This window comes from Borostomias antarcticus, assembly GCF_949987555.1.
Source record: "Borostomias antarcticus genome assembly, chromosome: 20".
NCBI lineage: Eukaryota > Metazoa > Chordata > Actinopteri > Stomiiformes > Stomiidae > Borostomias > Borostomias antarcticus.
In genome coordinates, this window is record NC_140253.1 from 2,972,322 (window position 1) to 2,985,303 (window position 12,982).

At 50.4% G+C, this 12,982-nt stretch overlaps 1 protein-coding gene across 1 annotated transcript in view; it reads left to right on the forward strand.

Moving 5' to 3' along the window:
- vwa11 (von Willebrand factor A domain containing 11) overlaps positions 1–8,907 on the forward strand; it is a gene marked incomplete at both ends in the record, with an annotated part of 13,585 nt that extends 4,678 nt beyond the window's left edge. The window contains 11 exons of the mRNA XM_084454454.1: positions 265–434; positions 710–822; positions 1,432–1,548; positions 2,084–2,257; positions 2,791–2,923; positions 3,627–3,779; positions 4,281–4,373; positions 4,729–4,997; positions 5,664–5,797; positions 6,634–6,793; positions 8,512–8,907. Of these exons, the coding sequence (XP_084310580.1) occupies positions 265–434; positions 710–822; positions 1,432–1,548; positions 2,084–2,257; positions 2,791–2,923; positions 3,627–3,779; positions 4,281–4,373; positions 4,729–4,997; positions 5,664–5,797; positions 6,634–6,793; positions 8,512–8,907 (1,912 nt within the window). The remainder of the gene's footprint in view (positions 1–264; positions 435–709; positions 823–1,431; positions 1,549–2,083; positions 2,258–2,790; positions 2,924–3,626; positions 3,780–4,280; positions 4,374–4,728; positions 4,998–5,663; positions 5,798–6,633; positions 6,794–8,511) is intronic.
- Between the last annotated feature and the right edge of the window lie 4,075 nt (positions 8,908–12,982).

The window sequence follows — 12,982 nt, forward strand, 5'->3', positions numbered from 1 at the left end:
GGGCCTAGCTCACTCAGCCTCTCTCTCTCTCTCTCCACCCCAGTCTGATGGGCCTAGCTCGCTCAGCCTCTCTCTCTCTCTCCACCCCAGTCTGATGGGCCTAGCTCGCTCAGCCTCTCTCTCTCTCCCCCAGTCTGATGGGCCTAGCTCGCTCAGCCTCTCTCTCTCTCTCCCCCAGTCTGATGGGCCTAGCTCGCTCATTCTCTCTCTCTCTCTCCCAGTCTGATGGGCCTAGCTCGCTCATTCTCTCTCTCTCTCCCCCAGTCTGATGGGCATAGCTCGCTCGTCCGTGGTCGCGTTCGTCATCGACACCACGGGCAGCATGAAGGATGACATCGCAGAGGCTCGCAGGGTCGTCTATGACATCATCGACAACAAGAGGGGGACCCAGGACGAGCCCTCCCAGTACATCCTGGTACCCTTCAACGACCCCGGTAGGAGAGCCGCCGCCGAAGCCTTCCTAGTACACACTCGTAGTGTATGCTTGAACACTACTCTAGCCCCCTAAAGGAGGAATAAAAGCATGCTAAAGACATTGTGGGCGCACAGTACTGGCTCAAACTTTTATCCAGGTTATTTGGATTTCAACTACCACAAGGACACTAATATGTGCCCTATTTAACAACGGATTAAAATTCCACCTCTGTGTGTGTATGTGTGTGTGTGTGTGTGTGTGTGTGTGTGTGTGCGTGCGCGTGTGTTCGTGTAGCTTTCGGTCCCCTGATCAGAACCACGGATCCTAATGTGATGAAAAGTGAGATCTCCAAACTCAAAGCCAAAGGAGGCAAAGACCCACCCGAGATGTGCCTATCAGGGCTTCAGGTAGTGTGACTGACATGAATATCCTCCAATCAAGTGTAAGATATTGTTTCCCTTAACCGAATACAAGCTTTGCCATCAAATATAGAGGTGCTTTTCCAACTGCTTAAGATTTGCCATCCCTCTTTCTCTCTCTCTCCCTCTCTCTCTCTCTCTCCCTCTCTCTTTCTCCCCTGTGCTTCCTTCTCTCTCTTTGTCTCCTCTCCGTTTCTCACCTTCTATCTCTTCCTTCCTTCCAGCCTCTCTCTCTCCCTCTGTTTCTCTCTATCTCTGTTTCTTACCCTCCCCTCACTCTCCGTTTCTCTCTCTGTTTCTCACCCTGTCTCTTCTTTCTTTCTTTCTTTCTTTCTTTCTTTCTTTCTTTCTTTCTTTCTTTCTTTCTTTCTTTCTTTCTTTCTTTCTTTCTTTCTTTCTTTCTTTCTTTCTTTCTTTCTCTCTGTTTCTCTCTCTCACTGTTTATTAACCTCTCTCTCTCTCTCTCTTTCTCTCCCTCCCTCTCTCTCTCTCTCTCTCTCTCTCTCTCCCTCTCTCTCTCTCCCTCTCTCTCTCTCTCTCTCCCTCCCTCTCTCTCTCCCTCTCTCTCTCTCTCTCTCTCTCTCTCTCTCTCTCTAGTTGGCTCTGACAGGTGCTCCCTCCTCCTCTCACATCTATGTGTTCACTGATGCAGCTGCTAAAGACATGGATCTGAAGGACACCATCGTAGCTCTGATCAGGAGCACCAAGTCAACGGTGAGCACACACACACACACACACACACACACACACACACACACACTCACACACACACACTCACACACACACACTCTGACTCTCACAGACTCTCATTCAGAACCTCCTGACTGACAAACCCTTTTTCTCCCTTGCTCTATCCCTCTATCCCTCCATCTCCCTCTCTCTCCATCCCTCCCTACCCATCCCTCTCTCTCCATTCCTCTATCCTTCCATCCCTCTCTCTCTCCATCCCTCCCTACCCATCCCTCTCTCCTTCCCTCTATCCTTCCATCCCTCTATCCCTCCATCTCCCTCTCTCTCCATCCCTCCCTTCCATCCCTCTCTTTCCATCCCTCTCTCCTTCCATCCCTCTATCCCTCCATCTCCCTCTCTCTCCATCCCTCCCTTCCATCCCTCTCTTTCCATCCCTCTCTCCTTCCATCCCTCTATCCCTCCATCTCCCTCTCTCTCCATCCCTCCCTTCCATCCCTCTTTTCCATCCCTCTCTCCATCCCTTTCTCTCTCTCCATCCCTTTCTCTCTCTCCTCCCCAGGTGTCGTTCTTCATGACAGGGTCTGGTAGGCGGCGGCGTGACGTGGGCTCGTCCAGGACGTTCGCGGCCTACCGTGATCTGGCGCTGGCCTCCGGCGGCCAGGCCATCGAGGTGACCAAGGCCAACCTGCCCCAGGCCACCGACGTCATCCTAGACTCCTCCACCTCCGCTCTGGTGAGTGTCTGGCTACACACACACACACACACACACACACACACACACACACACACACACACACATCTCGAGCATAACCACTTAGCATCCTAAAAACAATGAAACCTAGGTAGGGGCCGACAGCATGAACTTGGGTACAAATCCATGAGTGATCATGAACCATCTGCATAGAGTTGAGTTCCCAGTTCTCTCCAACAAGCTATGAAAGAGAATTCTACCAAGAGGATTCTACCTAAGTCTTCAAAAAATCTGTCTGTCTCTCTCTCTCTGTTTCTCTCTCTCTCTCTCTCTGTTTCTCTCTCTCTCTCTCTCTGTTTCTCTCTCTCTCTCTCTGTTTCTCTCTCTCTCTGTTTCTCTCTCTCTCTCTGTTTCTCTCTCTCTCTGTTTCTCTCTCTCTCTCTCTCTATCTCTCTCTCTGTTTCTCTCTCTCTCTCTGTTTCTCTCTCTCTCTGTTTCTCTCTCTCTCTCTGTTTCTGTCTCTCTCTGTTTCTCTCTCTCTCTCTCTCTCTGTCTCTCTCTCTCTCTCTCTCCAGGTGACGGTTCTCCAGAGAGCCAGGAACGCTGGGAACACAGAGACGTTCTCCTTCCTGCTGGACGCGTCTCTGAAGAACATCACCGCCTACATTACCGGAACCTCCATCAGCTTCACGTTGAAGAACCCTGCAGGTTCTTAACAAAAAAACACTAAAAGAGTGCTATACGGAACCATATGTGACAGTAGAAGAACCCATTTGAATTCACACACCCCAAAAAAACATCCTTCTTTTCTTGCACTGGCCTTCACCGATCCCATCACGTTAGATCAGAGATGAACTCATAGAGGGTTTTAAGATAATTAAGGGACAAAACCCTATAATTACCTGCGCCAGGGCGAACTCCGACAGGAGGTTATGTTTTCGGCGCCACGTGTTTGTCTATTGTAGGAGGAGGGGTGTAGCACGGGTCACCAATCACAGGGAGGATCCACAAGTTATGCTTCACTTTGGTTAACACTGCGAGATAGGGGATTTGGCCTCGTTATATAATATGCACACAGTGCCATCTGGTGTTTATGTTTGATATTGCAAGATAGGGCATTTGGGGGATTCACAAATTTATTTTTCACTTTTGTTAACATTCCGATCGTGAGACGTCCTTCTCTAACTAGAAAAAGTACACATTCAACAACTGTACATTTTGACGACATGCACTTTCAGAATGACCTTCTAGTTTATATTAATTGAAAAAAACTTTTTTGCTCAGTTTAACTAAACTAAAGCTTCAGTGATTGTCACCTCTTCAGGGAAATCAGCAATTTTTTTTTTTAGGATATCAATATCATAATCCCAATCCCCTTGTGACCTCTGGTGACCTTTGCCCTGTGATTTAGGTGTGACCCAGAGCCACAACGAGGCCAGTGGGCAGCTGGGGACCATCCAGTCTGTGGGTAACCTCAGACGCGTCCGCCTGAATGCTGACAAACAGACGGGAGTCTGGGAAATCAACATCATGTCCACTAAGCCCTACATGGTCAAGGTCACAGGTGAGGGGCCACATAGAACTCCCAATATGAGAGAAATCACAATATGATAGAATAGAACTCTGAATATGACTGAAAAGAACTCCAAACATGATAGAATAGAACTCTGAGTATGAGAATAGAACTCAGAAAATGATAGAATAGAACTCTAAATACAGAATAGAACTCTGAATATGACAGAATAGAACTCTGAAAATTATAGAACAGAACTCCAAATATGATAGAATAGAACTCTGAGTATGAGAATAGAACTCTGAAAATGATAGAATAGAACTCTAAATACGATAGAATAGAACTCTGAAAATGACAGAATAGAACTTATCACACATTTGAAAGGAGCGACAAATCATCAAGAAGGGCTGTAGTGACAAAATCAACTGTGTGTGTGTGTGTGTGTGTGTGTGTGTGTGTGTGTGTGTGTGCGTGCGTGTGTGTGTGTGCGTGTGTGTGTGTGTGTGTGCACGCATACACTATGTATTTATGTGTGTGTGTGTGTGACTCCAGGTCAGAGTACCATCACCTTCATCTCTGACTTTGTGGAGGAGTTCAAGGGTCCCCATCCAGGCTACGCTGTCATCACCGGCCGTCCAGAAGCAGGTGGGAACGTCTGCACACACACACACACACACACACACACACACACACACACACACACACACACACGCACACACACACACACACACACACACAAACACACACACACACACACACGCACACACACACACACACACACACACACACACACACACACACACACAGACACACACACACAACATGTAAAACACTTGTCAAAACCATCAAGGCATTACCTGAAGATATATTCATATACAATATGGTGGCTGTGCAAATCATGTCAACTCATCACTTATGAATCACAATCATGGCTTCCCAGAATCATAACTGAAATCTTACCTGTTCTATTTCTTTAACTCACTTCTCCTTGTTGCCCCAGGCAAACCCGCTATGCTGTTGCTATCGGTGATGGGCAGCAAGGGGCCGGCATCTGTGAAGGTGGGAAACGTCGCCGTGGTTACGGTATCCGGGTCCGACGTCGTCGACGGGGAGCTGAGCGACATGGGTAACGGCGACTTCCTGGTTACGGTTGCCAAGGCGCCGGCGGGGGAGTTTGTGGTCTTGCTGAAGGGAAGTGACGTGGAGTCGGCCAGCGAGTTCCAGAGACAGTCGACCACTCAGATGTCTGTCTCCACCGTGTCCATCATGGTGAGGCGGGACTTCCTGTTTACACTTCCTTAGACTGAACCAATCAGACAGGAGAGATGTTACTATCAACACCGGTCTAAGTGCAGTATATAACACATAATAATTATAATTCATTTTATTTTTAAAGCACTTTTCATTGTGAAACAATCTTAAAGTGCTGGTATATCAGTGTATCTTCCCTCCTCCCCATCTCTCCTCTTTCCCTTCCCATCAACCCCCCCCCCTCTCTCCTCCCTCCCCATCCCCTCCCTCCATCCCTCCTCTTTCTCCCCTCTCCCCCTCCCCTCCCTCCTTCTCCCCTCCCTCACTCTCTCCTCCCTCCCCATCCCCTCCCTCCATCCCTCCTCTTTCTCCCCTCTCCCCCTCCCCTCCCTCCTTCTCTCCTCCTCCTCCCTCCCTCTCTCCTCCCTCCCCATCGCCTCCCTCCATCCCTCCACTTTCTCCCCTCTCCCCCTCCCCTCCCTCCTTCTCCCCTCCCTCCCTCTCTCCTCCCTCTCTCCTTTCTCCCCATCCCCTCCCTCCATCCTCCTCTTTCTCCCCTCTCCCCCTCCCCTCCCTCCTTCTCCCCTCCCTCCTTCTCCCCTCCCTCCCTCTCTCCTCCTCCTCCCTCCCTCTCTCCTCCCTCCCCATCCCCTCCCTTCATCCCTCCTCCCTCTCTCCCCCCAGGCTGTGATTGACAGCACGGTGGAGCCCGGCGAGGTCTTCTCCCTGCCCTTCAGCGTGGTCACCACGGCAACCAGCGGCAGTTGCAGTGTCTCCGCGAGGAACGACAGGAAATTCCCCATGAAAGTTCCGTCCAGGTCAGACCACTCAACAGACCACAGGACTGGTTTCACTTTGAAATGAAAGCCATAGTCCGGGCCAGACGATAACCCTTCTGAGGTCAACTGTGGAGGTGCAACTTTTTTTTTTAAGCTTGAATGCCAGACCAGTTTACCTGGCCTTAACCTGTTTTCAGACATTTAGCCAAAATACCATACCAAAATTGGTATTGCACTACAACTATAGGGACAACAGGGATAACATAAGATGAACCTTGGTACTTAGTGGAAGCTAACACCTGTGAAATTATAACGTCTTTCAACTAAAGGCTACTAAAGTGGGTATTACAGATTCAAAGCAACAGGAGATAAAGACAAGAAAATGTAATTTCCATCTAACCAGATGCGGCAAAAATTAGGCACGGTTCAAAAACACCTCAACGTTTAGTGCTAAAGTTGATTGTAATACACTGACCAACCAGCAGAGGGGGACAAACACTGTCTCTGCCAATAGTACGCTATAAAACATTGCACATGGTTGAGAAACAGCCTCCTGTGCTCATAAATGGAAAGAAAACAGCCTGGATGGACTCAAACTAACCACAATACTTACATTTTTACATGTAAGCATACGATTATAAGGTAAAATAATACCTCAACTGTGTGATTTTGACTGTAATAGGTAAAGTTTGATAGTAGCCTACACTTTCTTGAAGGCTGCAGGAGTTCATGGGCCTCTTACTCCTAACACTAGGTTTAGTCTGTGTCTGGAAACTGGCCTTAAGAATCAGACAAGTTTTATAACATATACAAACACACACACACACACACACCCCAACCCACACTACTTTGCCATCTACCTCCCCTGCCTCCAGCCTCCCTGTGTCCAATGGCGGCATCGCCAACGGAACACTGACCATCACGCCGCCTGGCGACACGCCATCGGGCACAGACGTCACCCTGACCATCGAGGCCAATTCCCCCGGCGGGTCGGACTCCAACTACGCCGTCCTCAGACTCTCTGTGGTGAAGAAGGTAAGGAGAGAGAGAGAGAGATGGAGAGAGAGAGAGAGAGAGAGAGGTGAAGCGATATTAACCTCTACCCCCTGACTATGTCTCTCTCTCTCCCTCTCTCTCTCCCTTAACCTCTACCCCCTGACTATGTCTCTCTCTCCCTCTCTCTCTCTCTCCCTTAACCTCTACCCCCTGACTATGTCTCTCTCTCTCCCTCTCTCTCTCCCTTAACCTCTACCCCCTGACTATGTCTCTCTCTCTCCCTCTCTCTCTCTCCCTTAACCTCTACCCCGACTATGTCTCTCTCTCTCCCTCTCTCTCCCTTAACCTCTACCCCCTGACTATGTCTCTCTCTCCCTCTCTCTCTCTCCCTTAACCTCTACCCCCTGACTATGTCTCTCTCTCTCCCTCTCTCCCTTAACCTCTACCCCCTGACTATGTCTCTCTCTCTCCCTCTCTCCCTCTCTCCCTTAACCTCTACCCCCTGACTATGTCTCTCTCTCTCCCTCTCTCTCTCTCCCTTAACCTCTACCCCCTGACTATGTCCCTCTCTCTCCCTCTCTCTCTCTCTCCCTTAACCTCTACCCCCTATGTCTCTCTCTCCCTCTCTCTCTCTCCCTTAACCTCTACCCCCTGACTATGTCTCTCTCTCCCTCTCTCTCCCTCTCTCCCTTAACCTCTTCCCCCTGACTATGTCTCTCTCTCCCTCTCTCTCTCTCTTCCTTAACCTCTACCCCCTGACTATGTCTCTCTCTCCCTCCCTCTCTCTCTCCCTTAACCTCTACCCCCTGACTATGTCTCTCTCTCTCCCTCTCTCTCTCTCTCCCTTAACCTCTACCCCCTGACTATGTCTCTCTCTCTCCCTTAACCTCTACCCCCTGACTATGTCTCTCTCCCTCCCTCTCTCTCTCCCTTAACCTCTACCCCCTGTGTTGGAGCCAAACGTTCTCCTACTTTAGTTTAAAGTTAAGGGCTTATGTGCCAAGTGTTTATTTATGAATATTGATGTATATGGTCTGGCTAAGAATATGATTATGAAAGTGTGTAGCCTATTGCATGCCCTTTTTGTTTTGTTGATCATTAAGGGATTAACATGCCGAGTCAATTAGGAATGTCAATTGGACACGCCCCTTTTTTGTTTGGCTTTCCCCGTTTCATTGTTAAAAGGTTTGGGGGGTAAGAAGCACAGGGAACTCAGGTATGGCGGTATCATACAGTTTTTGACCGCTAAGAGCTATGAACCACTATGAGTGGTTCCTACACGGCCTTGTTATTTTGGTTTAGTCTATGGACAAATGTTTGATCTATGATTTGTTTACAACGAGCCTCAACGTATGGATCTCGCACTAAAATAAACTTTGTTATACTGACATTCATCGAAACGTTGTGGATTACTTGGTTGGAGTACAAGCGCGTCAAGCTCAGGCGCCGTCACATATCTGAGTCTACACCCTGACTATGTCTCTCTCTCCCTCTCTCTCTCCCTTAACCTCTACCCCCTGACTATGTCTCTCTCTCCCTCTCTCTCTCTCTCTCCCTTAACCTCTTCCCCCTGACTATGTCTCTCCCTCCCTCTCTCTCTCTCCCTTAACCTCTACCCCCTGACTATGTCTCCCTCCCTCTCTCTCCCTTAACCTCTACCCCCTGACTATGTCTCTCCCTCTCTCTCTCTCTCTCTCTCTCTCTCTCTCCCTTAACCTCTACCCCCTATGTCTCTCTCTCCCTCTCTCTCTCTCCAGATCACAGACTTCACCCCTCCCCAATGTCAGGTGGTTTCCGTGACAGCAGACCACTGCCCCAAAGACTGCCCCAGTGACAGCGGCCTCAGGTGGGAGCTCTCCGCCAACATCACCGACGGCGTCAACGGCACCGGCATCAAGGCCGTCTCCCTGCGCGAGGGCGCCGGCAACCTCACCCACACGCCGCTCGCCGACCCCGTGGTCACGGCCTTCTACGACGCCTCCTGCTGCTCCAAGGTCTTCAGGCTGGTCACCGTGGACATGGAGGGCAACGTGGGGGGCTGCCACCACTCCATCGTCCGCGCGGCGGGGCCGCCCTCGCTCGCGTTGTCCCTCCCTCTGTGGACGTGTCTGCTGGCCTCCGCGCTCGCGCAGCTGAGGGAACTCTTCCTGTAGATCCGATTGGCCGAGCCGGTTGACTCCTACTTACTCCAAAAGACTCCTACTGTACTTTGCCGCATCCTTATTGGCTACATCACAGTGCTCTTCCGACGTTCCTATTGGTCACATCCCAGTCCAGTTCCTGCATCCCTATTGGCCACATCCCAGTCCCGTTCCTGCTTCCCTATTGGCCACTTTCCTCTGAGAAGTGGAATAATACAGTCATATGAATACAGATTCCCAGCTCCCGTTCACGTGTCCCCATGCAGGCCTGGTCCATACAGGGTACAGGGTTAGACTGCATGTGAACGGGGCTTTACTGCTTCCTTGTGTTGCATACTTGCCATCTTTGTGTTTTTTTATTCAGAGCAATGAGGAAATCCCTTAATGCCCAGAGCAGTTGGTGATGGCACTCCTTTTTTTTTTTTTGCCTTAATTCAATTTATCATCTCTTCGTTGGCTAAATTATGAAACTTTTTTTATCCCCGATTTTTTCCGCCTCCCCAATGTGCTCCATTCTGTCCCTACCTGTTTGATGTCCCTACCTGAGCTGTTTGATGTCCCTACCTGAGCTGTTTGATGATGAGGTGTCTTACCTGCCCCCCCCCCCCCAGGGAACCTTCTCCACACAATGGTGTGATTCTCCTCTTCAATTATTGTGCCGTAAGTAAGGACTGTGCTGACGTAAGCAATAAATAAGTGAACCCTGTGTTAGGGTGTCTCTGTCTAGGAGTCCTGTCCTTCTTGTTGGTTTACATTCTTCCGACTTCCTCCTCTGATTTCTTAAAAGAGCTGACCATGTATTAAAACACAGTAGAATACATTTTTTATTTACAATTTTCTGTAACTGGGAGAAAAGCAAAAGTAGGCCTACACTTTTTGGGTTTTACACTTTACAGTGTAACTTTCAAAACAATTATTATTAAACCACAATGTAACAATGTACAATTAAAAACAAATTTGAGGTAAACACTGCTTATAAGTTTTTACCATTAACCCTTTTAATACGACCACGTCACCGGCAACATTTTAAAAATATCTACCAAATATTAAAAAAATATCTAACAAATCTAAGAAATTCCTCACTCCAACACTTGCTGAAAGCTGAGAAACTGTGCTTTCTAGTATTATAGGGGAAATCCAATTAATATTTGAAATGTTGTCACTGTATTTTCAGGGTTAAAAGGGTTAAATATGATGAGGAATGATGAGCCACGATTCAGACAATTGACGAAGAACATTGATGAACATACAAAACAGTATGAAACATAAATAAAAACAGTATGAAACATTATATACATTAAAAACCCATATCGAAACATAACTTGCCGACCACATAATTGTGATAAAGCCAAATTACACCAGCCTTTCAGATTGCAAAAAAGTAGAACAGAATGTCAGGTTATCAAAGTTGGTTCTTTTTAAAAACCAATTAAAATCAAATCCAACATAAAATATATATTTTTTTACAACAAACAAAAAAATTCACACATTCGAGAATGATTTCCTTGCACTCCCGGCATCGGCTACAGTAGCTACATCTGGGGTTTGGACCCGACCAGAACAAGGTCCAGGGTGGTTTGTTTGTCATATGCAGAAGATACGGAGTGGGGTGCCCAGATGGCTTTTCACCGGACTTTGTGTACATTCTTCAGGTGCTTCTTCAGGTGTCCCGACTGGGTGAAGCACTTCTTACACTGGGGGCACTGGTGCGGTTTCTCCCCCGTGTGGATCAGCTTGTGCCTCTTCAGGTTGTTGTAGTCCAGGAAGCCCTTGCCGCAGTAGTCGCACCAGTGCCTCTTCTCCCCATTGTGCCAGCGCAGGTGGACGTTCAGCTCCACCCTCCTCTTGAAGCTCTTCTCGCACTGGGTGCAGTGGAACGGTTTCTCCCCCGTGTGGATCATGACGTGCGCATCCACGTCCCGCCGGGTGAAGAAGCTCTTCTCGCACACGTGGCAGACGAACGGCCGCAGGTGGCCGTGGACCATCTGCAGGTGCTTGGTCAGGCCGAAGCGATAGGTGAAGGCCTTGCCGCACTGCGGGCAGGGGTGGCTCTCGCCACGGTGCACCCGGGCGTGCCGGTTCAGGCCCTTGGAGTCCGCAAAGTTCTTGCCGCAGAGCATGCAGGAGAAGGGCCGCTCCCCCGTGTGCACGCTGACGTGGGTCTCCAGCGCCGCCGTGCTGCTGAGGATGCGCCCGCACGCCCCACACTGGTTCTTCAGGAGCCGGTTCCCGATTCGCTGCAGCGGCTGGAACGGCGACTCGGCGGCGTCTTGATGTTGTTGTTGTTGGGGAAAGGCGTGCTCCTGGTGGGCGGGGCTGGTTTTGATGCCTGTGGCGAAGTGGGGGGTGGCGGTGGGGGGGGGCTGTTTCAGGCTGGACTGAGGACAGTTGGTGGTGGAGGGGGCCTGAGCCGGTGTGGTGCCCGAGCACGGGCTGCTGTTTAGGGGGCTGCGTGGTGGGGAGGTGGGAGTCTGGGTCTGGGGTGAGAGCGCCCTCTGTGCCTGAGCTGTGCTACGCCCCCTGGTGGTCATGGCAGGTGTCTGCGCCTGTCCGGGCGGAGTCACCGCAGCGCCGGCCCTTCCCGATTGGTCATCGCTAGCCCAGGTATTCACCGATTGGTTGGATTTGGTAACCTGGTTAGCATTCGCAGCTTCAGACATTCTGGGTTTCTTAGGCCCGGCGGGAGAGTGGGAGGGCGCCATTTCCGTGGCACTGGGGTGGGGGCGTGGCCTAAGGCGGGCTCGGAGGTGGGCGACGACCAACTCTTTAGTGTTGCCGTCAGAAGGGACGCGGAGCCCCTCCTTCGTGTCGCCGGGGCTCGTCTCCGTGGCGACCGTCCTGGTCTCCATGGTTTCCGTAGACGCGATGGGTAGGGGGCAGGGCCTGTCCACATCCTTCGAGTCCACCTGTAATCAGATATAAGAATCAAAATCAGATTTTTTTTAACTTATTATTTTATTATGCTAGGAATTTGTTCTGGTCAGTTGGTGCGTAACACTGATGGATAGACAACAAGTTGCCAGCAAGTTGATTAGGGAAAAGATGAGAAGCACATCATTAACCAGAATAAGATACCGGTCTTCAGATACACATTTATAACGTCTTTATAACATCAGAAAGAGAAGTTAAATCCGTCCCATTACCTGGGGCGGGTCGGGTTCGGCGTCAGGCAGAACATTCAGCTGGGCGAGAAACGGCGTTTTGAACCGCTGGCTACTCGGCACGTCGGGCGTCGTCTCCGCGGGAACGAGGGCGGACAGACTCAGCAGGGATACTTTCTCCGGCGCCGGGGGCGGGGCTGCGGTCGTGCGAGCTTGCGAGTGCGTAGGCAAGGCCGCCGCAACGGGTGCCGCCGTTGCCGTGGTAACGGCAGAGCGCTCCGATTTGGGAGGCGGCCGGGCCGACAACACCGCTGGTACAGCGGGTTGCTGTTGCCTTGGCAATGTGGTGGTTGTTTGGCCAGCTACTAGGGACTGGTGCCGTGGCGATACGACTATTATACGATGAGGAGCACCGGGCAGCTGTTTTGGCAACATGGCCGATATTTGGGGGATAACCGAGGTCTGTTGCTGCGTCAATGCGATTGCTGTTTGATTGGTAACCATGGACTGGTATCTTGGCGACACCACTATTACATGAGAAGGTAGCTGCTGCTGTTTAGGCGATCCGGTGGTTGTTTGGTTGGTTTGGCTTGTTAAGATGGCCTGTTGCCTCAGCGAATCAACCACAGTTTTTGCCATAGCCACACCCTGCTTTTTAACATACCCGACTATAGTTTGGTCTGTCACAATGGTCTGTTGCCTAGGTGACACAGCTGTTGCTTGACCTGAAACAACGGCCGGTTGCCTAGGCGATCCTATTGTCTGGCCTATAACCATGGCCTGTTGCCTAGACGATACGGCTGGTTCTCCGGGGGGGTCTTTAGAAGGTCGTGGGGAGGCCAGAGCTAGATCAGGTCTGGGGGTCTCAGACGTTGACACTTCCGCCGATGACGTCAGGGTAACGGAAGCAGGCAGGAGCGGTCCGTCTGGTACCGTCGGCAACAGATCGCTAGGCAACACCGGGTGGACTGACGGCGGCTGTTTAG